At 41.4% G+C, this 27,715-nt stretch overlaps 2 protein-coding genes across 4 annotated transcripts in view; one reads left to right on the top strand and one right to left on the bottom strand.

Annotated features, from left to right (window-relative positions):
- LOC146520793 (uncharacterized) overlaps positions 1 to 27,715 on the bottom strand; it is a 122,094-nt gene that overhangs the window by 65,868 nt on the left and 28,511 nt on the right. The window lies entirely within an intron of this gene.
- Positions 23,137 to 25,987, top strand: tac4 (tachykinin precursor 4). The gene is made up of 5 exons (XM_085156634.1): positions 23,137 to 23,518; positions 24,827 to 24,923; positions 25,040 to 25,072; positions 25,180 to 25,230; positions 25,420 to 25,987. The coding sequence occupies exons 1-5, from the start codon at positions 23,393 to 23,395 to the stop codon at positions 25,452 to 25,454; spliced, it is 342 nt and encodes a 113-aa protein (XP_085012760.1). The 5' UTR covers positions 23,137 to 23,392; the 3' UTR covers positions 25,455 to 25,987.

The following is a 27,715-nucleotide window of genomic DNA, read 5'->3' as shown; positions in this document are numbered from 1 at the left end:
ATACTGTATTAACGTTCCTAAGAAAACTAAAGCACAAAACTTTGGTTGGTATTGCGGGGACAGAGTTCTCTTTCTTTCTTTTACAGAGTTTGATGTTGTTTTTGTTGGGACCAGGTTTTAATCCAAACTAAAATTTGGGTCCCCACACTTGGAGTGTGCTGTAAGTGTTCTCACAATGTAATGAAGACAAAGACACACACACACACACACACACACACACACACACACACACAAGGAAGAGGGCTATCATGTTGATTCATGTAGTTTCATAGAGGCTGATGTGTTTTATGTAATATATATGACGTTTCATATACTGCGGTGTCAGATACTGATATAAATGCCTTTGTTTGATTCACAGTTGAGGGTTTATCTCCCTCGTGAAAGAGGTTATGCTTTCCTCCATGCTAGTCTGTCTGCCAGCAGAAATGGATTTCTTGAAGTTTGGTGGACAGACTGGCCTTGGGCTAAGGGACAATTGATTTGATTATATCAATATTCCAGGCCATTTCTGCTATGAGATCAGGTCTTTTTTTGAGAACTATGTGAAAAAGAAGCTGTCTTTTTTCAAATCATGTGCGTATGACAAATCTCTCAAATTTATAAAGTTATCAAATTATGAAGTTACCTCTTTTCCTCACTCTTTTAGTCACTTAACTACTAAATTGTAGCCTTATAATACTTTTGATTCCAGACTGTATGTCACGATCCTGGGCCATTTGGCTCAGCGTTTTGAGTGTATATATATTTTGATGTTTTTTGTCTTATATTTAAGTTCTTTAAGTTACCTAAGTTCTTTCCTGTCATGCCCAGGTTGTTGCTGTAGTTCATTGTTTCTTAGATTTTCTTTGTGTCTTCTCCTCTATGTTTAACCCTTTAAGACCTACCATAGAACCAAGTCCGCCAGAGCTTATATTATATTTTTACATGTTGTAGTGTCATTTTTGGGAGCATTTCAAGTTGATTTACATCAATACAACCATTATAGCCCAAATTTTAATAATATGTCTGCATTGGGTGCATAGTAATTACATAAATTGCAAAAAAGTGCAATAAACTACAAAAAAGTTTTAAATCGTTTTTGTTTTTTTTAACATATATTTCTAGTTAGAGACATTTAAGAGGCTTATCCCTCAAAACTGTAAATACAAAAACGTTGCACAAACTAGTTTCCCACCACAGGAAATTTATTTTAAGTGTCTTCATAGTTTTATTTTTGAAATACACCAATTTTTATACACTGCAGGAAAAACTAAAATAAATATTATAATGCAAATTTGCAAAAAAACAGCATATGCATCAAAATAAACTATTTCCAGCAGTGCAATATGAGTCCTAAGCATCCCAGAAACGACACAGAAAGTCATAAAGTCAAACATAACTTTTAAAAACACCAGTATAGGCTCATGAGGCCCCGATGGTAAAAAACTACATTTCCGCAAAATGACGTCACTTCTGGTTTCGGGCAGGACATGGCGGACATGCGATAGTTCGCGCTGACGTCTAATCCAATGTAGGAAGTGTTACAAACAGCTGATCGGATCGGCAAAGCGTGTTTCTGGAATATTATGTTTTTGTTGCTGCAAGCGCTTTTTATGCAATTTTTGCAAAGCTATATGTGGAAGGAAACTGTGACCGAGGACAAGCTGATGGCATAAGATGTAAGTACAACTCCTCAGGTTTCATATGCAAAACAAATTATTGTGCTAGCTCACGTGGTTGCAGAGCTACCAGAATTTAAAAGTAGTTGCACAAAACGGAGCGTGCTGCTCTGACCGGTTTTAAAGGGTTAAACCTGTTAAACCAAGGACATCCGTGTCCGGTCTGCCCCGGCACCCGTGCCGGTCCCCAGGGTGAGGTCAGCCAGTATACAGCCCATCTTTGGGCTGGGTAATGCCATCTGTCTTCCCCCTGAGAAAGCTGAGGTGGTTGTAAGCTTCATCCAGACAGTAGAGCCAAACTTGACTTGGCGAGAGTGAGACACCACAGCAGTTTCTCTACCAGGTGATAGGGTTGAAGCAGCGGGTCCTCTTCACATCCAAAATGTCTGATGCAGGCCTAAAGTACAGTCCAGCTACTGTTCAGGATGTTTTCTTGCACTTGGTCTACCAGGGGCTTGGGTATAAGCACAGTAACATTAGGCGAGAGTTAAAACCTCTGTTGTCAAGCGGAGAGGTGAGTGATGAAACAATCTTGCGCCACATAATAAGAATCACTAGCGAGGAAAGTGAGAGGCAAAAGAGAATAGGCTCGTCCCGTCGACAGAACACAACTAGCGCTCAGTCTGAGCTCAACACCATCCAGGAATATAGTAAGACCGACCAATTGACATGACCAAGACTGACCCGATTAAAGAACTCACAGCTAAAGTTAATGAGCTCGCTGGGCTGGTGGAGGCGATGAGACAACAGACTCTAGCACGAGCCTCAGACCTAGCAAACCCATACTCACAAAACAGGTCAAGAAACAGAAAAGAAAAAACCTTTGGGTCTCCAAACTGTGTTGAACAGAACCTTCCATATTGTTGCCATTGCTTCATCTGTGGGGAAGAGGCTCACAGGGCGGTTGGCTGCTTAAAAAAAATCTAAGAACCAGGGAAACGGGGCACCCAGTGACCGAGTCCAAAGAGAGCCCTACAGTGAGCGCTTAAGGGAGGTGAGGACCCAACCTAGCCTTAACAGTAGCAAACCCAGTCTCCCCTCACCAGTCACATCAGAAGTAGTTAACTGGCAGCAGGGTGAGGCACTCGCTACGCCTGGTGTTATGGCACCCCACACTAAATGTGGGGCAGTTGCTAAGCTAATCGGTAAGAAAGCTCTCATACAGTGTAATTTGAGTGGCTTAGCAGTGAAAGCACTACTTGACACTGGTGCCCAAGTTAGCATCATAAGTCGAGATTGGAAAGACAGATACTTGCCTGACTTAGTCACCTCTGTCAGAGATCATCGAGGAAATTGATGAGTTGAAAGTGCGCGCAGTCAATGGGGAAACCATACCATTTGAAGGCTGGGTACCCATCATGATCAACTTACCGGGGGGTTAAGACCCCAGCCTCTCCGTCAGTACTCCGGTCCTCGTCAGTACCTTGCCAATGGACAAACCATTGATCGGTTTCAATGTCTTGGAACAGATCATTGAGGGGCAACCAGAGCGGTTGATACCTACTCTTGTTACCTTGCTATGTAATGCCATCTGTCCTCCCCCTGAGAAAGCTGAGGTGGTCGTAAGCTTCATCCATACAGTAGAGCCAAACTTGACACAAGGGTGCTTGAGAACAGGTGAAAGGGATGTGATTATCCCTGCTAGACAGGCCACCTGGGTAAAGTGCCGGGTTCCATCAACCATCAATCCGTCCGATTGTTTGGTGCTGTTTGAGGCTGACGAGGGTAATCAGGCCCTAGAGCAGTTGGATACAAACAAACTTTTGGTGAAGCAAAAGTCCAAAAGTCAGCAAACGACAAAATCCATACATTCAATCAGGCGGAGAACAATGGAAACTCACATGCAGACAAATGATACAAAGCAGTACGACAAGACTGTGGAGCAGTTCTGAGTCACTGGCTGTGGATCATTGCAGGAATGCCCACGTGGGGGCGCGCAGAGAAAGCAAATCTGTGAAGGGGGACGGCTGGGTGGGCAGCAGTGGAGCAACTCAGGAGGGAGGCCGGGAGACCAGTGATGGAAATGGAGCTTAACTACTGCTGTTGGTGATGAGAGGGGAACTGTTGCACTCCCAGTCTCCTCAGACTTGTGCCTTTTCCAACTGTGTAGCACCTAAATGTGCATCATGTTAGCAACACAGCATTTGTATGTGACACAAACACAACACAACAATGGAGGATGATGATGATGTACCTGCTGCTTATATGTGTATATAATATCTATAGCTTTTTGTCAGGTTTTTGTGCAGCTTTTTAAGCAGGTGCTAAAAAAGAACCTCGTACCAGAGAAAATCCTAAAAACTGAGTCAAGTCAGGTATTGGTGGAAAAGGCCTGATACGGTCAAAGTTTCAGCTGGCTCTAGAAGCTTTGCAGGGTCCTCTTGCTTGTTATGAGCTGGCTTCACCACATGAGGTACAGGAGTAAATAAAAGTGTCTGGGCTGGCACAGAGGCTGTATTATCTTGCTTCACCATCTCGTGGTACAAATCAGTATTACAAGAAAGAACAACCTGGCCCTCGTTCAGCCTCTTCAAGAGATATTCAGATATAAAGTTACATCTGGCATTTCTTCACATTTTGTTCATAGTTATTTAGTTAATTATGGAAGATTTAAAACTATTTTCTAATTCACCAATAATTAATTAATTCAGCCCTTTAACAGGTGTGTTGCTGTTTCAGTTGTTCTTCTTTACATTAGGCCATGTAAATACTTTTCTGCTATAAAGGAAATCCTTTAATTACACAATTAAATTTCACAAATGTGATAAACATATTATAGATCAGTGTGAGCATGCTGAGAAGGCCACTCTCACAACAAGATGTTAAACATGTTTCAGGTTGTGCCTCATAATAATTAGCACTAGCATCATACTCATATCCTGTCTGATATATAATCTGAATGTGAAGTTGTTCACAGTCACATATTTAACTGTGGATGTAAGAGCTGTGCTCCACCACTAGATGATGTTGTGGATCAAGGTTTGTAATGGAGCAGCTGGTCCACTGTCATTCCCTGCACCTTTGTGTTTGTTTGTTTTATGAAGATTTGTGACTGAACAGAGATTTAAACACTGAAATAGTCACGACTCAGTCACGTTAATGTGTAAACCTATTGATGCCTGTTAATTAGGGCAACTCTCTTAGGTGCTCAACTCACATGAAACCCGGAGACACGATGCTTTAACACTGCATTGCAACATTATCACATTTTATTATAACAATACTTTTCTTAAGAGAGTATAGATAATTCTATTAATCCACTTAATATTAATCTAAATACTAATAACCTAATCCTCCATATATATTATTTCTAGTCCGGTCGTTAAGTGATGACGTGACAAATCCTACTTCCGGGCCTAAAGTAGTCTGCGTTTAATATGGCTTTTGTGTTGTTAACATGTTTAATGTTTTGTATTTTCTTCTATTTAATCTCAAAAAGCTCCTAAAACAGTCAGTGATCACTGTTGACCTCCCTCGGCTTTTATTACCGCTAATCATTTATTTAAGCTCAGTTTTAAAACCTTAGGATGTAACTACAGCCCAGCCCATGCAGCAGTATATGAATGACTAACCTCGTATTGTGGATGGATTATCTCAGTTGTTCTCCTGGCTGAAGTTTGGTCCTTTTACAGCATCCTGCCATGCGATTACATTTGTTCCTGACCACCGAGAACACTCACGTTAACTTTTATCGAGTGGGAAAAAAGTTAGCTTGGTTATATTATGCTAACATAGCTGTGTCGCTAGCGGTCACGTAGCACATCATTATATACCAGCTAGCCAAACTTCAGTAACCCTACAAACGTCACTGCTGTTTAGTTTTCTGTCTTCATTTATGTTGGAAGTGATAACAGAGCTGTACGTTTTTATTTGTTTCCAAAACCCCGCAGTCAGGACATGCTATATTGTATTTAGATAGAAGCTAGCGAGCTAGCTTCCTGCTAACTTCTCTGTTAAATGTCATAAATTCCGTTTTCATGGATGCCTGGATGTTAAACTCAATTGTTACACCTGGTAGAGCAGAACGCTGAACATTTTATTAAAGATGAAAGACTTTAGACAGTTTTCAACTCTCAGTAATGCCATAGTGATCATTTGATATATGGACCTGCAGCGGAGTTTAGGTCCAGACACGGCTAGTGGCGTCAGACTTAACGACCGGATAGCTGCATTTTGACTTTTTTAGCGCTGAATGCAAATAGTAATAACAGTCAAGTTACAATTATGTCATGATAGATTTGTTGTAATTTTCTTTGCACAATACTGGCTTACTGCACTGGTACATAAAAATGTTTGTCCTATCTACGGTAAACTAAATACTGTACAGTGCTGATGTAATTAGCAGATAATAAGTTATGCGTTATTCTAAATTTTGTTGTGTATACCAGCTTGTGCAAGTCCCTCCTCTTGAAAACATGTGCCCTCCCCACACTAAGAGGCTTTAAACAAAGACAGCAGTGAGACCAGTGTCAGCACTGGTCTTGTTTCCTGAAATGGAGCAGCTGATAAAAGAGCTTCAATGTTTGGCTCCCGTTTGTTGATGCTTGTGCTCTAATGATTCTGAAGGTCAGAACGTCCTTCAAAGGCCGTCGTGTTTAACATAAGAGACATGAGAAATATTGTCATTCACCGTCTTCCCCGCCTTCCTCTCGTTTTTGTTGACACAGCTGTGGTCATTTTGAATTTACCCAAATTAAATATCACTTCCGTCCTTCTCCAGCATCTTTGTGATTGTGACCCAGTTAACGAAATAAAACCAATGTCAAGCTCATTTTCAAATTCTTTATTAGCAATTTTAATGACATTATGTGGAGCAGATGTTTACCAAACCACCAGAGAGGAGTCTTATTAAGCTATTAGTTAGCAGAGGTTAACCCGGCAGTGGCAGGGCATGAATTCAAGAACTTTATCTGTGTGTGTTGACCTTCACTCGAGGAAACATGGTTGTTTGTTTTTGACACCAGTGTAGAGCATTTCCTTATATATCATCCACAGGCCTAGATGTCAAGAAAAGACATTCAGCTGACAGTCAGCGCCAAAATGTTTGTTATCACTTCTCTCCCAGTAAATAATGTGTATGTTTCTCATTGTTCGCATAATTAAAGTACATACATTTCATTCAGTGACAAAAGCGCGTACAGTACACAAGCACATGCTAAAAACACACAAACAAGCAGATGTTAAAATACTATCCTACACTCAAACACTGCACGCAGGCGTGCTGTAACTCTCCCGCCCCAAAGCAGGGCCAGCATCTCTGCAGCAAATGATTTAGCAATCTAATTATAAAGTGTGGGGAAACATCCTTTCATGTTTACTACCAGTATTCATTACCTGTAGAGGTGCAGCTCAAGGAAAAGCATTTCAGTGGAGACCCATAAGATTTAGAGCAAGTTAATGTGATAAGAATTCAGCACTTCAGGGTGGAAAAAACTCTGGAAGCTGTTTAGTTTATAACTTTCAAGCTTTGCAGTAAATGTCTTCAAGTAAACGGCCATATTTTTGACTCTACTAAAATTATTGAAACATTTAGATGCATGTCCCTATTGCCGGTCTTGGCAGCCGGGGGTCAGTCCGCCAGGGCCTCCGCTCCTGGCCGCCACCCAGCACACAATGCACCCGACCCCTATGGCGCCTCCTGCGGGAGGATGGGCCCATGTCTCCTCTCCGGGCTGTGCCCGGCCGGGCCCCATGGACTAAGGCCCGGCCACCAGACGCTTGCCCTCGGGCACCCTCCCGGGGCTTGGCTCCAGGGCGGGGCCCCGGTAACCCTATCCCGGGCAGGGTAAACTGTTCCCTCCATGTTCTCTTCATAAGGGTCTTCTGAATCGCTCTTTGTCTGGTCCCTCACCCAGGACCAATTTGCCATGGGAGACCCTACCAGGGGGCAAAAGCCCCCAGACAACATAGCCCCTGGGATCCCTGGGACACACAAACCCCTCCACCACGATAAGGTAGCGATTCACAGAGAGCTGAGGTGGTTCGGGCATCTGACAAGGATGCCTCCTGGGCGCCTCCTGGGTGAGGTGTTCCGGGCATGTCCCACCGGGAGGAGGTCCCGGGGCAGACCCAGGACACGCTGGAGAGATTATATCTCTCGGCTGGCCTGGGAACGCCTTGGTGTTCCCCCGGACAAGCTGGAGGAGGTGGCTGGGGAGAGGGAGGTCTGGGCCTCTCTGCTTAGGCTGCTGCCCCCGCGACCCGGCCTCGGATAAAGCGGATGAAGATGGACATTTAGATACATTAAAAATATATGTAAAAATGTAAAACTTAATGGCTGGTGGACATAACATATATTAATCTATTAGGGTAGCTTTGCTTGATTCACAGTTCAAATAATGTTTATTTGCTTTAAACCAGGCCATGGTGTGCCTGAGGTGACCATATTCGGGATATCCCGTCTGTTCGACAACATTTGGATGTTCACAATAAGGACAAACGTATTACAAATCAACAGGGTTTGCCAAGTGCTGAGCCAAATAATGCTCAATAGCTCCAAACCTCCTCTGGAATTAACTTTAGCACAACAACTTTGCACAGAGAGCTCAGTGTCATGAGTTTCCACACCCACTCAGCTCCTGCAGGTGTGGTGGCCCAGTACGTATGTAAGGATGAAATGATCACATCATGTGTAACTTTGCCCAATTTTACTATGTGTATGCACCAATGTAAAAAACAGTTTCCCAGTTTCTTTTCAACAAAAAAGATCACATTGATTGTTTTTTTTCTCTGCAATCGTTGAGTGTAATACTTCGATTAGAGTAAATAACATTAAACAACCCCTAAGCACCTCCACAGAGGTCCAGGTGAGTCACAGCTATTTTGGCTGCAGTGGTGCCTGCGAGCAGGTATACAATGTATACCCTCTTGTACTCACAGAGATTTATAGTTTGCCTATAAATATTAAATATTAAATAATAAATAATAAAAGGCTGCAGGATCTAAAGGAGCAGTTGCTCCTTTTTGACAGCACAGCTCCCTAAAATGTAATAAACCTGCAGACAGGAGCAAGGAGACAAGGGCCATCAAATCCATTTAGACTGATTTAGACTGAACCCTGCAGACATGCTTGAATGAATGAAATGGATTACAATGGATATGATCCTGGTCCTGTCCTTTCTCTTGTTGTTCTATAACCTGTGAGCATCATAGCAGGTATAAAATGAATTCCCATTTAAAACGCCAGCTGATCAGGAGTACACATGTACAAATATGAATCAACATGATCATCAAATCTGGGGCCCAAAGTGGTTGTGAAGTTCCCCCAGTGGCTGCTTGAGTCTGACTCCTGTGGTAAAATGTCCTGCTTAATAACATTATACAGCATGTTTACAGCCTGGTGCAAAGAAAGGTTTGGGCTTGTGTAGTTTCCTCCTCTGACATCAGACAATGGTTGACGTCATGGTGCTTTTATGCACCCGCAGATTTTAATTAAACTAGTTGTCATGCTGACATCAGTATTTGCTCAAAGCACCTTTTCTTAAACATTAATTTAATTCAGCAGGGAGCAACAGCAGGTTTCCCATATCTGACAATCTTGTAGCAGGTGGGACTTGTTTGCTCTTCTCTGCTAAACTTAGATTTTCATGCTTGTTAATAAAACGTGCAGCTTCCATATGTAAAAAACAAAAGACGGACAGAAGGAAGAGCTTTCAGGCAAAAAACTGCTTCCCTGATATGTTCTGTATGTAATACGATGCTATAGTGTCGTGCTTTGATGCGATCTGTGCCAATATTGCGCCTGTTACCGTGCTCGTGGCTGTGCTCCGGTCTCTGCAGCTTGCTCACTTGGGTTTGCAATTGCAATTTTTTTGCTTTTTAGCCTGACAAAGAGAAAGAGAGCACATGAGAGCACATGAGAGACGAGAGCAGTCTGATCCAACAAATAAAAGCTGATTGGATCTGCAGCTGGCAGCATGACAGGAGGCTGCCTCTGTTCACCTGCAATTCTGGACCTCAGCGTTCTTTCCAATTTTGACCAGCGATGGCTTATTTACAAGTTGGCCACACACAAATTTGTTTTTCTTCCTGCTATACTTTGTGTTGTTTGAAATAAGTCGGAACATCTATAAAGTCACACAGTAATAGAAGCCGCGCAGCTGAAGCCACGACGCAGCTGAAGCCACAACGCAGCTGAAGCCACGACGCAGCTGAAGCCACGACGCAGCTGAAGCCACGACGCAGCCTAAATGAAGTGTCATAGTTCCAATAACTCTTATGTGCATAAATATAGTGGTGGACAACTTGTAATGTAAACCCAGACTGATTGTTACTAAAGGTATAAGTGAAGTTAGTGAGCATAACTGGGCCTGAATGTCAGAAATATCTTAGTTTTAAAGCCTGTTGTAATGTTAGTCTGTCTTCCTGGTCTTAAGACCATTTAACTGTTAAAGACAGCAGAGCTGATACCAGCATCAAACCATTCAGTTGATTTACATATTAATGTTAGTTAAATGAAATATTTGAACAATGTATTTCATCAGTTATTAACTTATGTTGCCGGCCGTTTGCTTTGACAATGTGTATAATTTAAATTTCATTTACTTAGTATTGGTAACCAAATTGCATTTTTAAAATTGTCCCTTAGATGATTTTAAATGAAACTAGCTGGAAGCACAGCTGTCGTTAGCTGCCAATGTACCCATCTTTAAGTAACGATGTGAAATGTGTGCTGATGTCACCATGTTTCCATCAAGCAACAATGTCCTTGGCTGAAAAATTAAGCCTGGTTGGAAATGATCAACGCTGCAGTTCCAGGAATGACCACTAGAGGCTGGATTCCAAAGAGATTCAAATCAAATCACTTTTATTGCCAAATACAGCCGAGAGGATCAAACAATGAAGAATGATATTAAACTGAGAAAAGACCAGCGATCACGACGAGCCCTGGTCTGGTTTAGTGATCAGCTGAAGGCTTTTAGATCAGCCTGACAACAGAGACGTGACAAATGGATCTGTGAAGGATAAGACGTTCCTAATTGGGACAATATGTGCAGATGAGATAAGACAGTCTTTACAGTTTAATGTGAGGCAACAGCTTGATTAAAAGTCACTTTGATTTCTCACAATATTTTAGCCAAAGTAATGGCGTTTGGTGCCTGGTCAGAGAACGTGTTGGAGATTTACTTTGTGTAGCAAATATCAAAATGTCCATTTTGTGCCCTTTTGTAATATGATTCTACTATAAGGTCTTTGTGATGTGATAGTGCCTGCTCCGTATGTGAGGAGACAGAATTTAAAGCACGCTAAACAGCATCAGCATCTTAGCACAGACGCACATCCCCACAAAGCTGCCAGGTTAGCTGCAGAATTCAAGTCTTGTCAGTTCATAAAAGTCGTCTTTTTCTTCTGGATCAGGTATGATGCTCACTTCCATTTATAATGCAAACTGATTGAAAAGAGACTGATTGCACGATTGTAATTTTTTTAAAGAACACAACAATGAGAGATGCAGAAGCTCGTGCCACTGTCATTAGAGTAAAGACACCCCTCTATAAATGACGGATCAACCGGTCCAAGTGTAACACAGTTTGAAGCCGACTGATTAAGGGTCAGCTTCCGGGCCTGAACTGGAGCGTGGATGAAGAAAACACAATGATGGGCCCATCGTGGTTTTTGCTCCCGTTGGGGAGAAGGTGCAATTTCTCCCAAACGAGCACCTGCACACACTGGCTTTGATGTTTCTGGGAACATGATGCATTTCTTTTTACAATTTGCTTTGACAGTGTTTGATGAGTATTCTTAGAACAGATGTATTTTTAGATGATGTGTTCCCATAAGCTGAAACACACATTACAACATTACAAAGAACATTTAAGACAGAAGAAGAAGAGGCTCACTGAACGCTTTAAATATCTGTTTATCTATTTATCGTACATGATGAACTAATAACCAGAAGATATGGTTTCAAAGAAAGGAAAAGTTTTTAGACACTTGTAATCCGTCATTATCTGTCTGACATGTGCGTACAGATCTGTCTGGATGTGGTGCCTGTGTGATCATTCAATTCAATTCAATTCAGTTTTATTTATATAGCGCCAAATCACAACAAAAGTCGCCTCAAGGCGCTTCATAGATACAGAGAAAAACCCAACAATCATATGACCCCCTATGAGCAGCACTTTGGCGACAATGGGAAGGAAAAACTCCCTTTTAACAGGAAGAAACCTCCAGCAGAACCAGGCTCAGGGAGGGGCGGGGCCATCTGCTGTGATTGGTTGGGGTGAGAGAAGGAAGACAGGATAAAGACATGCTGTGGAAGAGAGACAGAGATTAATAACAGATACGATTCAATACAGAGAGGTCTGTTAATACATAGTGAGTGAGAAAAGTGACTGGAAAGGAAAAACTCAATGCATCATGGGAATCCCCCGGCAGCCTACGTCTATTGCAGCATAACTAAGGGAGGATTCAGGGTCACCTGGTCCAGCCCTAACTATATGCTTTAGCAAAAAGGAAGGTTTTAAGCCTAATCTTAAAAGTAGAGATAGTGTCTGTCTCCTGAATCCAAACTGGAAGCTGGTTCCACAGAAGAGGGGCCTGAAAACTGAAGGCTCTGCCTCCCATTCTACTTTTAAATACTCTAGGAACAACAAGCAGGCCTGCAGAGCGAGAGCGAAGTGCTCTGATAGGGTGATATGGTACTACAAGGTCATTAAGATAAGATGGGGCCTGATCATTTAAGACCTTGTATGTGAGGAGCAGGATTTTGAATTCTGGATTTAACAGGAAGCCAAAACAGGAGAAATCTGCTCTCTCTTTCTAGTCCCTGTCAGGACTCTTGCTGCAGCATTTTGGATTAACTGAAGGCTTTTCAGTGAGTTTTTTGGACATCCTGATAATAATGAATTGCAGTAGTCTAGCCTGGAAGTAATAAATGCATGAACTAGTTTTTCAGCGTCACTCTGAGACAGGATATTTCTAACTTTAGAGATGTTGCACAAATGGAAGAACGCAGTCTTACATATTTGTTTAATATGTGCGTTGAAGGACATGTCCTGGTCAAAAATGACTCCAAGGTTCCTCACAGTGTTACTGGAGGCCATCATGAAGGTTAAGAGTGAGTGAGGCTGATCTCTGCCTGGACTGAGGCAACAGAAGGAGCGTCAGCAAAAATGTCAAATATGGCAGTAAAACATATCTGAGTCCGTCCTCTGGCAGGAATCAGTGAAATAACAGGGAAATAATTTCTATGCAGTAACTGTTAATGACGTGGATCAATCAAAGACTAACGCAAGCACGCAAGGCTGAATAGAAACGTGACGTAAAGAGAGAATCCATCCATCTTCTTCAGCACTTGTCCAGGATCAGCAGTGATCAGGCCGTCACAGTAACAATGAGTCTGGTGACTCAGTGTTTCTGTTTCTGATGTATTCTTGTTCCTGTTAGTTTCTGGTTAGACTTTATTGATTTTTAGATCTTGGGTTTTGCGCCTCCCGTGTGTTCCACGCGTCACGTCGAGTCAGTTATGTCTTCTTGTCTATGTTCGTTCATCTCCTGTGTGTCCATGTTGCAGTTTGTTCCTCTTGTCTCGCTTCAGAATTAATTTTAAAATTTTATTGTTGACTTACAAAGCCCTGAATGGACAGGCTCCCGGGGATTTATCTGAACTCCTGCAGACTTATACCCCCTTAGATCTCTTAGATCAAGTGATCTTTTGCTTTTAGCCGTACCAAGGTGGAGGCTGGTTCGTAGAGGCGATCGAGCATTTGCAGCCGTAGCGCCCAAGCTGTGGAATAATTTACCCCTACACATCAGACAGGCTCCCACTGTCAATCTTTTTAAATCTTATCTTAAAACGCTTTTTTATTTACTGGCTTTTAATACAGCATGAGAGTTATTTGTTAATTCATATTTGGTGTTTGCTTTTAATACTCCAAGTTGTTTTATTAGGTATGTTGTATTCTTGTACAGCACTTTGGTCAACGCTCTTGTTGTAATTAAATGTGCTATATAAATAATTAAACTATTAAACTATTGTCTCTGTGCTCAATGTGCGTCTCCTGATTTATGTTTCCTGTTTTACTTTGAAAGTCTCGTTTCCTGTTTTCAGTGTGTTGAGTTTTGCTTCCCCGTTGTCTCATTATGTCAGATTAGTCTTGCTGTGTTTCCCTCGTTACTCACTCGTGTATTTAAGTCCTTTGTCTTCCTCTTTTTGTTGCTGGATCTTCTGCATTTTCTGTCCCTCATCTCTGATTTTCACGTTTTATGTTCTTACTTGTTTGTCATTTTCCCCAGTTTAGGTTTTGTTTGTTTTTCTCAGTCTCCCGTCGCCTTTTGTTTTTGGTGTTTTTTTGCCGCCCAAAATAAAGGCTCACTCTTTGTTAAACATCCACCTGCATCTCTGTGTCTGCGTTTCGGTCCACATTCGATTAGGCCTCCCAAAATGCATTGGACTCAAATGCAGCAGTCTGGAGAAAAGTTTCAGTTTATTTCCCAAACACAGCTCACAAGGTGAAGGTAAAGTTGTCCAGTGAAGTCCAAGGCCCAGAAAGAACAAGAAAATCCACACCTCCTTAGCTCCACAAAGAAGCCGAGACCTCTTTCTGATACCTGACAGCTCTGTCTACACAAGGAAACACAAGTAAAGCCCAGAGTAAGTATTTCATTAGGATACAGTGTTACGGTATCGACTTATGCAGATGTAAGAAAGTGAAGTACGCACAGCCCCACAAAGCTGCCAGGTTAGCTGCAGAATTCAAGTCTTGTCAGTTCATAAAAGTCGTCTTTTTCTTCTGGATCAGGTATGATGCTCACTGCCATTTATAATGCAAACTGATTGAAAAGAGACTGATTGCACGATTGTAATCTTTTTTAAAAATCGGAGAGAGAAACCTCTTTCTCTCCGATCTCAAAGGCATTCTGCACAGAGACACACAAAGTAAGCAGCAAACACTGAGTGAGAAAGCCTGCTTCACTAACTGTGGTCAGTTTAATGATCCAGCAAACCTGAAGACGAGCTTAAGTAGCAGCTGATTGCAAATGGGTGAGCTCATTAGCTGCAGGTGAGGAACTGAAGGGTGTTAACCCAGCACACGTCCTGAAACACAACGCTGAGGTCAGCTCACTCACAAAACAACGGAGAGAAGGATAGAAAAGGGTGAGCCAGCACAGGAGGACTGAGGGACCATGACAGTTTGATTTTGGAAGATGCTACTTAACGGTTCCACGTTCAATCCCCGGCAGGTTATCATATGAGAAATGTGAGGGAGGGTTCAGATAAAGTGGACACATCTCCAGGAAGAAAGCTGCTTCATTTCTTTCTGTAGTTTTTCTCCGTTAGGATTATTTTCTTTTTCCCCTCAGGGTGTTTAAAAACCCGTCAGACCGGCACTTCTCAATAAAACAGAAAGTAATGCGGCTCTAGTCGCTACTTCGTGTCTAACCATCCCCATTTTATTCAGTTAATACAACATTACATAGATTTAAGTTCACGTGTGGCAGAAGACTAATGTAAGCTTTCTTCTGGCCTGTGATTTAAAAACAATGGTTCAGGTTGAGTAAATGTATTTATTTGAACACAAATGCACATACATACGCAAACGAACACAATCGCAGTAACATTAGACTCCATTGAGCTTTTGTTGGACCTCTGACATCTCTGAAAGGCTTGACTGCCATCCAGAAGTCCACCAAACGCTCACTAAGGTTGACAAGTCAGGTCAAGGCCTGCACTCCATCCTACTGTGGAGTCCCTGGAGAGGAGAATTACTTTCTTTCTGTGCAAATGGTTGTGCTTCCCTGCTGTCTCAGCAGGGAAGCCCTCTGTGGAACCAGTAACACCTTGCAGCTCCCGTTTAGTGGTCTCACAGAAGAATTTAAGGTGGCACACACAAGAGAAGTCCTTCAGTACAGGGACCAGAAAGTGTCAGCAGCTGGTATTGAGGTGAGAACAGGGAGGAAGTGGAGGTGGCAGAGTCATGCCTCAGGCAGAAGAAGCTGGTGGGGACGTTGGCCAGTGGACGAGCTGGTCTTTGGGAAAAGCCTGAAGGAAGGACAGACACCAGTTAATTCAGGAAGAGGTCTGAGCAGGCGTGGAGGAAGAGCGAGTGAGTGAGACAGGCTCAAGGAAACAGGGGGCAGAAGATCTTACAGCAGAAAGTAACCTGGACAAACATCACTGAGGCAGACGTCCATCGTGTCCGTTTCCTGCTCGGGCTGTATATGACGGCTCCTTCAGCTCCCAACTGGCTCTTCAGGTTGTTTTGTTGCTTTAATTAATTTATTATCAGCAACAATATAAAATTATGCACAAAAGGAATTATTAATGTAAAAAACAACAACGTGGTTTTATTTATATATGTTTGTATATAAATATATAGGGTAGCCCCTACAGACAAAGCAGAGAGAGAAAGACAACAACAAGAGACAACATCGTCACATTAGGAAGGAATCGTAATCATCCACAACTATTTTTATCTGATGAAGGATTCAGAAAGTTTATTCATGCAGGGAATCCTATGTGTGGGAAAACACTCCCAAAAAATCATCCCAGGCCTACATGACAGAGAATGTGCATCTTTTTGTTTTGCATATTTTAATTTATATTTAATTGTGTTGTTGTTTGCAGTGTTTTGTGTTGTTTCACTTAAATTTGTTTAAAAGGAAAAAGCTGAAAATTTAAATAGTTAAAAGTTGAAATGTAAATTGTTGGTTTTTGTATTTTTACATTTATTTATTACGTTTTATGTGGAGTGAATAAATAAAAGTATATTTACGGTGGCCCCTACAAAGCACGTAGTGCGTCGTTCACTTCACCGATCACTATTACCAAGCCCAGCTCGTCAGCTATGATTTGGAAGGGGATCCTTACCTACTGAATAGCTGCCATGCAGAAGGTCGCTACCGCTAGTGCCATGACCAGATGCTGAAGGCGGTTCCAGAAAGTAGTAGGCAACGCCATGGCAAACTCCATCTTGGCCCAAAGACAAGACTCGCCCTTGTCAAAGCTGGAGAAGCAAAACATAAGGTCAGGTCTCCTCTATACAGCCTCGGGCTGGCAGCTGCAAGATGACCTAAGGATGCAGTTGATGTTCTCTCAGCACATCAGTGAAACATCACTTCAACCAGACACGTTTATGTCTCGCCACGTCCTGGGAAGAGCATATGGAGGAGGGAAATGAAAGAAGTAAAGAAGTGCCGGGAAGGCGGCTTGAAGATGTCCTATGAGCCAATAGAGGTGGGCTCTAAAGGCTTCGCATGATGCTCACTCCGCAAAGTCCTAAACCAACTGGGCCTAACAGGAGTAGCTAGGAAGAGGGTGAAACTGCAGAGAAGGTCACAAGGTGGCTGTGGATGAAGAGGGCTGATCCGTGGGTGGCTGTCGCTGGGACGCAGGCTGAGGTCTGATCAACCTCAGCTGGGTGCCTGGATGATAGAGTCTGATGTTGAAAGACCCGAAACACCAGATGACCCCGTGTTACATCACTGATAATTCGTCCCAGCGCATCCGAAGATGTATCGTGCACACTCCATTAAGCTCCTCATGGACCTCCCATCATGGGCTGGGGACGCTCAAAGGAAATGATTGTTTGGCCTCAGAAACATGAAGCAACAATTCTGAGTCAAATGTAACTGAAATGTATAAAACCACAAGTTTATGTATTCAAGCAATGAATCATTAAGGAAAAATAAACTGAATGTTTCCCAATTGAGGACATTTCATTTAAACAGATTCCATTCAAGTTAAGATTTTAAATAGTACTTATGTAACAAAATTACATTATAAAATTTACATGTAATCAAATTACTTAAAGTCAGGAGTTCGGGGCATGAATTATACAAACCTCTCTTTTGCTGCAGGCGTCTCTGAGCTGCATTTTCCTCGTGCTTCCTTTGTCTTTGTCTTCAAACTGCAAAGACAATCTTTCATCAGCTCCATCAGAGGCTCCTTCTGATTTCTGCGTGCCCTCAGATTATTTATGCTCGATTTGGTGCTATGTAAAAAAATAATAATAATAATTTAATTGAACACGCATGACTGGCTGGAAAGGAGGCGTGAGAAGAGACAGGTATTAAAAACATTAAAATGTTTGGAGCTTTGGTGTTTTCATTTGTTATTATAGAGAGCCGTGGGCTTAGACTGAAATATTAAGAACATGATTGAACAGAACTATGAGAGAAGCAGAGACAAAAATTTAAAAAGTGCACAACTACTTTGAACATGAGCAATAACAGTAACCCTGCTGAAACACACAAGCTATTAAAGTTAAGTGGTTTATAAATTAAAATAAGTGAATTTATCACTGAGCTGAATAGTTGCTGCTTTCACACTTAAGCAGGTTATTTCCCAACCCCCCCTCCCCAAAGCAGTGTAACATCACACAGAGGTGGAGCCCAAAGGAGTCGAGGGGAATTTATAGCCCTGCTCTGAATCTGCCCTGTTGTAGTTTGCATTTATACTGGTGTGCTGTTCTGCCATGAAGAGTGAAGTTCATGCCGTATAAGGTTTGAGGAACAAAAGATGAGCTTGTGACAGAAACACCAACACAAAGAATAAATCCTACAGAATAACAGGCTACATGTGAGGATGATGGGACTGTGGCTGGCTGGTGAGGTCAGGTGAAAACAGGTAACATATGTAAAGACCATTAGAGCGATGCTGACAATGACAAAGATGGGCAAGAAACTAAAATGGGAAGCAATCAAAAGACGAATACGAAAGACAGACGACTCACAGTAAACAATTACAGACCAATATCTCTACTCCCACAGTCCTCAAAACATTTAGAAAAGTTATTTGTTAATAGACTTGATAAATATATTGAGAAGCATTATCTCCTAAGTGATAACCAACATGGCTTTAGAGCGAAAAGGTGCACGTCAATGGCAGTGATGGAACTTGTAGAAGGAACATCTACTGCAATAGATAATAAGGAATATACTGTTGGTGTTTTTATAGACTTAAAACAGGCGTTTGATACAAATGATCTATATTAATGAATAAACTAGAGAGATATGGTGTTAGAGGGATGGCAGACAAGTGGGTGAAGTTACCTGGATGACAGAAATCAATATGTCGAAATCAATCATGTAAAATCTAATCAGCTGAAGGTAACTTGTGGTGTTCCTCAGGGCTCTGTGCTGGGCCCTAAATTATTCATATTATATATAAATGACATATGTAATGTTTCCAAACTGTTAAAATGTGTATTGTTTGCTGATGACACCACTCTGTATCGCTCAGGTAAAAACCCAGAACAGCTTCTTACTGCAGCGGAAAAGGAGTTAAAAATATTTAAAAAACTGGTTTGATATAAATAAGTTATCATTAAATATAAAGAAAACAAAATGTATTAATTTTGGTACCAGACGAATGAAAAATGTATCTAAAATCAGGGTTAATGGAATTGAAATTGAAAGAGTGAACGAAAATAAATTTCTTGGAGTGATGATCAGCTGAGCTGGAAGTCTCATATAAACCATGTGAAAACAAACATGTCAAAAACTATTGATTTTCTCTACAAAACAAACATGAACAAGAAATCATCACACTCTATTGATCTCTGTGCTTCCATATATGACTTATTGTCTGGAGATACGGGCTAATGCATATAAAACAAACACTCTTCCTGTTTTGAAGTTACAATAAAGAGCTGTAAGAATTATAAATCAATCGAACTTTATAGAACCAACTAACATTTTGTTTATTAATCTGAATACCCTGAAATTTTATGATTTAGTTGAATATAAGACGGCACAGATAAACTGGCTTTGCTGCAGTCAGAGAGTCAATATGACTAAAGGGGAACAGATTTCTTTAAAAAGAACAAGATGAGGACGAACATAAAGCAGAGACGTGTTTCTGTTAGAGGAGTTACCTGTGGAGTGGTTATGACAGGGATTTAAAAAGGTGGAGTTCATTTTCCTTGTTTACAAACATGTTTAAAAGTAGAGTATTAGAAAAATATAAATCAAGAATGAAAAGAGCAAAAATAATAATACTGAAACTCTGGGTTGTTTTGTACGGAGCCCCACAGGGGACATGGGAGAAAAAAAAAATTAAGACGGACTTTTGCGAGATCTCGCAAAACTAACTCGGGATCTCGCAAAAGTTTTGCGAGATCTCGCAAAACAAACTTAGCCGCATTCTTCCCCGTTAGCTAATGGGAGGTCTCGACCTACTACAGCCGGGAGGCACATCGTGCCTCGACCTCCCGGTCGGCTTCGAGCCAGCGTCCGAAGAATGCGGCTAAAACGTTTGCGAGATCCCGAGTTTGTTTTGCGAGATCCCGCAAAAGTCCGTCCTAATTTTTTTTTCTCCCATGTCCCCTGCGGGGCTCCGTAGTTTTGCTTTGATTATTTTAATGAAATTTAATTTAATCTATTTACTTATCTAAGGTGGAAAGTTTTTTAGTTTTAGTTTTTTTTTTTTGTTTGTTTGTTTGTTTTGTTTTACTCTTCGCTTCGAGCCCTGTGTACATGAGCTGCATGCTAGAAGATCTTTTGTTAATAAGCACGATTCAGCCAATACCTTTTGATTAGCTTTGTCTCGTGCTTTCTTGCTTTGTGGTAGATCTTTATTCTGTATTCACTGAGATATTTGAATGCTAATCAATAAATCAATATTCAACTCAACATGGAGACGGAGATGAGGGATCACGGGAAGGCAAAAGAAATATCACTGAAACAAGACAGAGATGGTGAGGGTGGAAGAAATGATGAAACACATGAAATCAAAGCAGGAACTGAAACTAGCATAAAAACAGGAATCCCAAAACATTCAAACTTCCAGAACAATAAGAGACAAACTCAAACACCAAGAACCACAAACCCAAATCCTCGTTGGAAGTTGTTAAATCTGAGAGATTATTTTGAAGCACAGATTGAACAGGTTGAGTCCACATACTAATGTCAGCTACAACAATGGGAAACATGTTGACACTGGTAGAAAACAAGCTAGTGCATTAAGACTAACAGTCAAGCTAGATGTAGTTCAAGCCTGTTACAGATGGTGCACTAATCAACAGACAGACAGAGAAAAAGAGCTCTGCATCACTTTGAACACATGCTGCAACATGCAGCTACATCTTCAGGAAGATGAAGGTCAAGTTACATCAATGCACTCAGCATATTGAGCATCAGACAGACAAAGTATGTGGGCTTGTTAGTTGGTTGAAACCAGAATCGGAGCTAAAAGAGTGAATAAAACTGCACTAACGCTCCTCCAAAATACCCAGAAAGGCTTACTATGGCTACTATGCTAATTGCTAATTTGTTGCAATCTTCACCTTTTCACAGCTTTTACCTGAAAGCTGCTCATAAGAATCATCAAATCTACACACAGCTTCCTGAGGTTGTAGAGCTGTATAGAGCAGACCTGTTATTAGACGAACTGTTCATAAAAACGTATAGACTAATGCAGCGTTGAATGGTGGCCATATATAGCATCGGCTATGTGGTGCAGGATAAGCTGTAGATTTAAAGCAGTAGTGTTTTTTTGTGAATTTAGTTGCATAGACATGTTGCTAATTTCCAAATTGAGCATCAGAATGGTAAAACAAAATGCTTTAAGTAAGATAAGTAATGAGCTTCACCAGCAGAAGACCATGTCAGGGCCTGTCAGCTAAAAACAGGAAAACCTGACCACAGAAGATTGGAAAACCATTACCTGCTCTGATGAGTCTCAACTTCTGCTGCAACATTTTGGTGTTAGGATCAGAATTTGGTGTAAACAGCATGAAAACATGGCGCCATCCTGCCTTGTGCCAGTGGCTCTGGCTGCAGGTGGTGTACTGGTGTGGGGAATGTTTTCTTGCAGCAATTTTTGCCCTTTAGTACCAACTAAGCATCACTTAAACACCACAGTCTACCTCAGGATCACTCCTGACCTTGTCCACCCCTGTATGACCATAATCATCCTCTGATGGCTGTTTCAAGCAGGATATGTCAGGAGCATGTCACAAAGCTCAAATCATCTCACGCTGGTTTCACTGTACTCAAATGACCTCCACTCTCAGCAGATCTCAATCCAATAGAGCACCTTTGTGATGTGGCGAAGCAGGATATTCACATTATGGATGTGCAGCTAACAAATGTCAGAAACTGTGTGATGCTGTCATGTATGGACCGAAATCTCTTTTCAGCCCCTTATTGAATCAGGGAGTCCAACCCGGTACTAGTAAGGTGTACCTACTGACGTGGCTGACTGTATTTTGTGCTTTCTTTACGGTAAATAAAGACATTTCCTTCAAATGTTGATATCGATGCATCAAAATTGACCTCACAGGTTCCTGGGAGAAGTCTTTCAGATCCCTCACATGTAAACACTTCTGGTCATGTGTCTCAAGTATGAAATCTGCCGGTGTGCTTAACTCCTGTCCCAAAAGAAAACTCAAATTTTGCTCCATCTTTCACTCTCCTCACTGAGTCTTGAATGAAGAGCATGTGTCATAGCTATTTTTCCCAAAAGGAAGTGAGCGTTCCTTAACTGTTACTGAGAGATGAATCAGTTATGCCACATAAATAAATAAATATGCGCAAAATTGTTTGCGTGGGTGTAGCTACTTGTGCCACTCATTAAAAGACATAGAGGTGGAGACTTTGAGTCACAGATTGATCAAATGGATCCTAATATCCATTTGATCAATGCCCTGGCTTTTAACACACTATGACCCGAGCATTTTGGTCTTATTTGAATTAGTTTAGTTATTGTTTTAATTCTTTTACTGTCCTATTATTGTTTTTTATTGTTATTATTGTATTACATTGTTGCTTTTTAATACCATTTTTATATTGTTAAGCACTTTGTGCAGCATCGGCTGTTTGAAATGTGCTATATAAATAAATTTGACCTTGACCTAATAGCAGAATAATTGTAAATTTGTTGGTGTTAACGACGTTTTTTCAAAGAGTTCTGGTGAGCTGAAGAATCCTGTATTGAAAATGAAAGAAAATTGAAGTCATAGGACATTCAGAGCAAAAGCAGTTGAATTTGACCCAGCGGGTGGGTCCAAACCCACAGCGGGTGGGTCCAAACCCACACGTGGGGCTGATGCGCTATTGTGTGTTTGTCACAGATCAAGTCAAAGGATGGATTCTCGTCAGAAGCTGCACTGATCATGATTATTAATCCATCATAATACTGTGGCACTCACCCGCAGAGTCACACAGACAAACCGTGAATACATCAAGCCTTGAAAATCAAATTGCAGTGGGACAAGGTGACACGAACCATAAAGAGGACACAAAACACGATTATGATCTGGTTCAGGGAAATATAACCGTGTCAGTCGGAGTTGTGATTTGGTTTGGCGTCTTGTGCTCAGCCTGTAAAATAAAGACATATCCTGTCTTTTCCTACGCTTGCCCCATTTGTCATGTCATACATGGCTTTGCCACATTTTACCATAAACGTTTGGGGTAAATGAAACAGAAGCTAAGAAATCAGCACAGCCATCCTTCACAGTTTGGGTCAGCTGGTTTGAGATTAGATGAAGTTCACTCACAGTCAGCAGCACATGAGTCAGACAGAGGGGTGGGAAAACATCTGGCCTGCAGGATGTGTTCGGTTTAATACGAGGCTGCTGGAGGAGGTGGGGAGGAGCGAGCACGGGGCGTTTATAAGAGCAAGCACGGACCTTTCCTCAAGACCAGAGCACAAAGTGCAGAAACATAACCACGCGTGGACGGGGTGAACTCTGTTGGCTCCTGTATGCGTCCGAATCAGGGAGACTCTGCTTGACTATTTCTATATTTTATTATTGTTGTTATTACTTTGGCATCCTTAGGTAACCATGGAGACGCTGAAGTTTGTAGTAGTGATGCTGGTGGTCGTGTTGGTGCAGGTTTGCAGCGCGCTCGGGACTCCGCTCTCCGGGGAGGAAAACGACGGAGAAACGTGGACGGTGGAGGACTGGCAGGTACAACCCCCACCCCCACCCCTCAAAGAAAAGAAAGAAAAGGGAGAGAGACGTAGATTTGAGGGTTGCATCCCTATATTACAGAGCTTTATTACTTTGTAAAGAAAAAAGATCTAAATTTAAAATTTGTTTAAGCTGCATAAATATTACAAACTTCTCTCTCTTTCTCTTCTTCTGCAGTTTCTTTGACTAACTTGCTTTTCAGCACCACAGACAGAGACCGAAAGTCCAACAGAGGCTGGAGGATCATCGCCTCTTTGTTAGAGCCAATCAACTAAAATCATCAGCAGCCGATATTAAAAATAGTTCTGGTAACAGTTCTCTGTGTAATGTGCCCGTAGCTACAAATCCTCAGAGAAATGTGTACAAGACAGCCCGAGCATGTCCGCTAAACTGGTGATTAGATGGTAAATGGGCTCGTTCTCTGATAACGCTTTTCCACTCTAACCGAGCAATTCAGACACACACACACACACACACACACACACACACACACACACCTGGTCTATCTCCTCGTAAACACGCTAATTTCCTTTATTCATACGTTTCACTTAAAGCCGAAAGCTGAAGTACAGACAGTGAAGCGTGTTCGGTGACGTCAGACGTGTGAGCGTCACCGCCGCAATAGCTGAAAAGCGAGGAGAACTCGTCCAGTTTGCTGTCTGCAAACTTTAGACTTTTGGAAATAAATCCACGCGTGATGCTGTGCTTTATATCTACTACGTGGGTGTGGCGAACCTCAGTGTTGTTGTGTGTGCAGTTTTCTGTAATCTGGCTGTTTGGGACACGTCTGCAGATCCGCTGAATGCCTCCGAAATAAGAAAATCTGCGGTGGTTTATTTGCGGTTTGATGCATAAAAATGAAGCCTGGCACACAGATGACGTGTTTATTACCATATTTAACAGCTGGAGTCTCTGTTTCTGTGGCAAAACATTTCAAAGCCATGTTCACAGCAATTCTTATAGCTAAGATGCGTCGTTTGGAAACATTTTAGAAGTCTTAAAAGTAGATGTGTTACAGGATTATGAATCTCCACGACTACAAACAGTGTTTCTGTGTGTTTGTGTGGTATATCTATAGTGTGGTGACCTTTAGTCCAGATGAGACACAAAGAAAGAGTGTATGCTGCGCTTAATCCTCCCGTTTCTGCTTATTTCCACAATCTGACTGCTCAGTGTTAAAACCCTGGACAGAACTTTCAGCAACTGACAGCAAGTACTGGAGTATTTATTTCAGCAATAACTTATTGTACTAAATGTACATGCATGTGTGTGTGTGTGTGTGTGTGTGTGTGTGTGTGTGAGCAGGGTCACCCAGTGGAGAGAGGAATAACCATTCGTCTGGCAGATCTCATCAAGCGCTCCAGAGCGCAGCAGTTCCACGGTTTGATGGGAAGAAGCTCAGGTGAGCAGATAAACGAGCACATGATTGTGCTGCACGGGCAGTTTAGAGCTGATGATGTGCTCCACAATCATTATAGCTTCCTGTACCTGAGACTCTTTATCTCTTGCTTGTTTCAGGTGTGTCCCAGGCTGTGAGACTGGGCAGGAAACGTGAGTAAGAGAGATCAGAGTTCAACTTTTCTTTATTGTTTTATTTTGGTAGCGAGCCTAAAAATCTTTGTGTTCCTCTTTCTCTGTGTGTTGTTTTGTTTTTACAGGAAATAAAGGGGAGATGTTTGTTGGGCTCATGGGCAGAAGGAGTTTAGGAGGTAAGTGTCCGGCTACATCCACTTCTATTTGTATATAATGTTTGCTTTGCATAACTCTTCAGATAGAAAAGTGACTCTGTCATCATGTTTGAATCTGCCATTTAAAAAAGTGATTTTCAAGCTTGATGATAATCAAATCAAAATGTTCATTCTAAGATTTGTTTTTGCTGTTTTCTTTCTGTTTCACAGACATGGAAGAAGAATTTAAATCTGACTCTTACTGAGGACAAAAAAAGAAAAGAGAATCACTCATAAACCAGACTTTCAGTTATAATGTCTTATCCAGTCATCCGTTGTTGACCAACGGGACACTGATGCACTTTGACCGACAAACAGCTGTCACAATCAACTGAAATAAATGCTTTTAAAAATCGCTAACTCCACTCCCGTCGATCTCTGATGCACTGCTGTATGTTGTAACTGATGACATCTCGCCACATTTAAACTTAATGCACATGTAAGTCTCGCGTCTTTTCAAAGGGTTCGCTCAGTTTGTGCCGGATGGATTAAAGATGGTTTCATTAGCTCAGTGTGCTTTCTGTCTCTGTCATGCATGACTTGCAGAATATCACTCTCTCGTGTTCATGACCCCTACTGGTCCACTAATTCTTAATTTACGTTTTAATAATTAGAAATAAGCAAAAAAAGATGTTTGGTGTTAATTGTTATTACCGGTTGTTATTTAAACTCCCTACAATAAAAGGGGAATAGAAACCCTGAGTATACGAGGGCGTTTTTAAATGTATTTACAGGGAACCGCACTAATATTCAGCTCTGCTTTAGGCTACATTTGCTTATCTAATAAGTAAATTAATTCATTAATTAATAAATATTTAGAATTTGCAACCGAAATAAACATCTGGTAACAGATGTTACCAGATGTTTAAATAAACATCTGGTAACAGATGTTTATTTAAAACACTGACAGGCACATTCTTTCCCTGCATCGGCCCTCTGCAAAGATGTTACAATTAATAAAACACATGTTACATCTTTGCATCTAACTAACATGAACGCGTGAGCAGGAAAAAGAGCCGATCAAAGGTCAAAGGTCTCCTATCATCTCCCTCGTGTGTGGAATTAGCAAGTGTTACAACTCTTAGTCAGTTCTGCTCGTTAAACATTTTGAGGCACCACAGAGATCTGTTTATTGATCCAGGGCTATTTATTTAATCTAATAATAATGACATTGTTATTCCAAACCAACATTTTATGTCCAACTTTCTTTTTAACTGATGATACAATAATATGATGATACAATAATAATAATATGCTAGAAAGATGCCTGCAGGCCTGATTTATCTTAATCTCCTTTGGCAGCTCAAAATCAGCATAAATGCAGAAAGGACAATATTAATAATCTTTTTGAAAACCTCTACATCCTGTGCAAATAAAATAAATGGATCTTATAAATATATTTTTTAAGATTTAAGATTCATGTTCAACACAGGGCTCAAACACTGCACCGTAGGCTGCCTTTCTTTCATTTTGCAGCTGTAACATTATTGTGCAGTCAGTCTCCATAACTGTCCTGGCCTATGAACAGATCCAGCACTTTCATGCTGCCCAAACAACACTCCATCACTTAAACCCCGTATGTCATCACGCTTCTTTGATCTCTGAAGGAAAAGGTTGGCTGGATTCCCTTAAACCACTAACAGCCCTCGTGTGGTTTTCATTCGTGAAGCCTCCAAACCACACATCTCTCATTTAAGTGTAACAACAATTAACAATATATTGACATTTTAATTTCAGATGCTCTCCAATGAAACTGGTTTCAGCAGCACTATTCAAATGGAATAAACTCAAACCACAGATTCTCTCTGTAGCTCTTTAAGTTTTATGATCTGATGTTTGTTGGATTTTTGCAATTTTTTGTATTTTGTGCAGTTTTGTTATATTTTTCCTGCCAATTGTGTTCTTGTGTGATAGGTTTGTAGCTTAAACCTATTCGCTGGAACGCTGAAGACAATATAATTACACAGCAAAGCAAGACACGAAGTAGGCAAAGTTCTTCATGTTTCTCGTGCACGGGAGAGAACTGGACAAACGCCGTTCCTTCGCTTGACCCCAGTTGCTCTCGTCCGCTCCCCTGTAACACTGCTCTTTTATTGAGGTTACATGAATATGCATCGGTTCATTAACATATGACGTCTACATACAAACAAAGAGTACCTCACCTGTGTGTGTGGGGTCAGAGTGTGACCCCATAAATGACTTCCCTAAACCTGCTGGTCTGGAAGTCCAGCAGTTCATCTAAACAAAAGGCACTTAGACTAAAACAGATATAGACACGTTTATCCTACCTTAAAACAATATGAGAAGGTACGACCTCTCCCGTGCTCCCAGAGTGTGGGTGTGGATGCCAGAACACTCTGGAATGCGCACAAAGCCTTTGCAGACTATTAAGGATCACACATCCTATCACTACACAATCGATTATACACCTCTACCAATCTAAAACTAATTATAAAACTCTAAGCAT

Source organism: Neolamprologus multifasciatus, chromosome 4 (assembly GCF_963576455.1).
Source record: "Neolamprologus multifasciatus chromosome 4, fNeoMul1.2, whole genome shotgun sequence".
Classification (NCBI taxonomy): domain Eukaryota; kingdom Metazoa; phylum Chordata; class Actinopteri; order Cichliformes; family Cichlidae; genus Neolamprologus; species Neolamprologus multifasciatus.
This window is presented reverse-complemented; position numbering and strand designations above follow the sequence as displayed.

Excerpts from the sequence above, each read along its gene's own strand:
- tac4 (XM_085156634.1), top strand. The coding sequence starts at position 23,393 with ATGGAGACGCTGAAGTTTGTAGTAGTGATGCTGGTGGTCGTGTTGGTG. Across the intron at positions 23,519-24,826 it reads GGACGGTGGAGGACTGGCAG|GGTCACCCAGTGGAGAGAGG; the intron begins GTACAACCCCCA and ends GTGTGTGAGCAG. Across the intron at positions 25,073-25,179 it reads TGTGAGACTGGGCAGGAAAC|GAAATAAAGGGGAGATGTTT; the intron begins GTGAGTAAGAGA and ends TTGTTTTTACAG.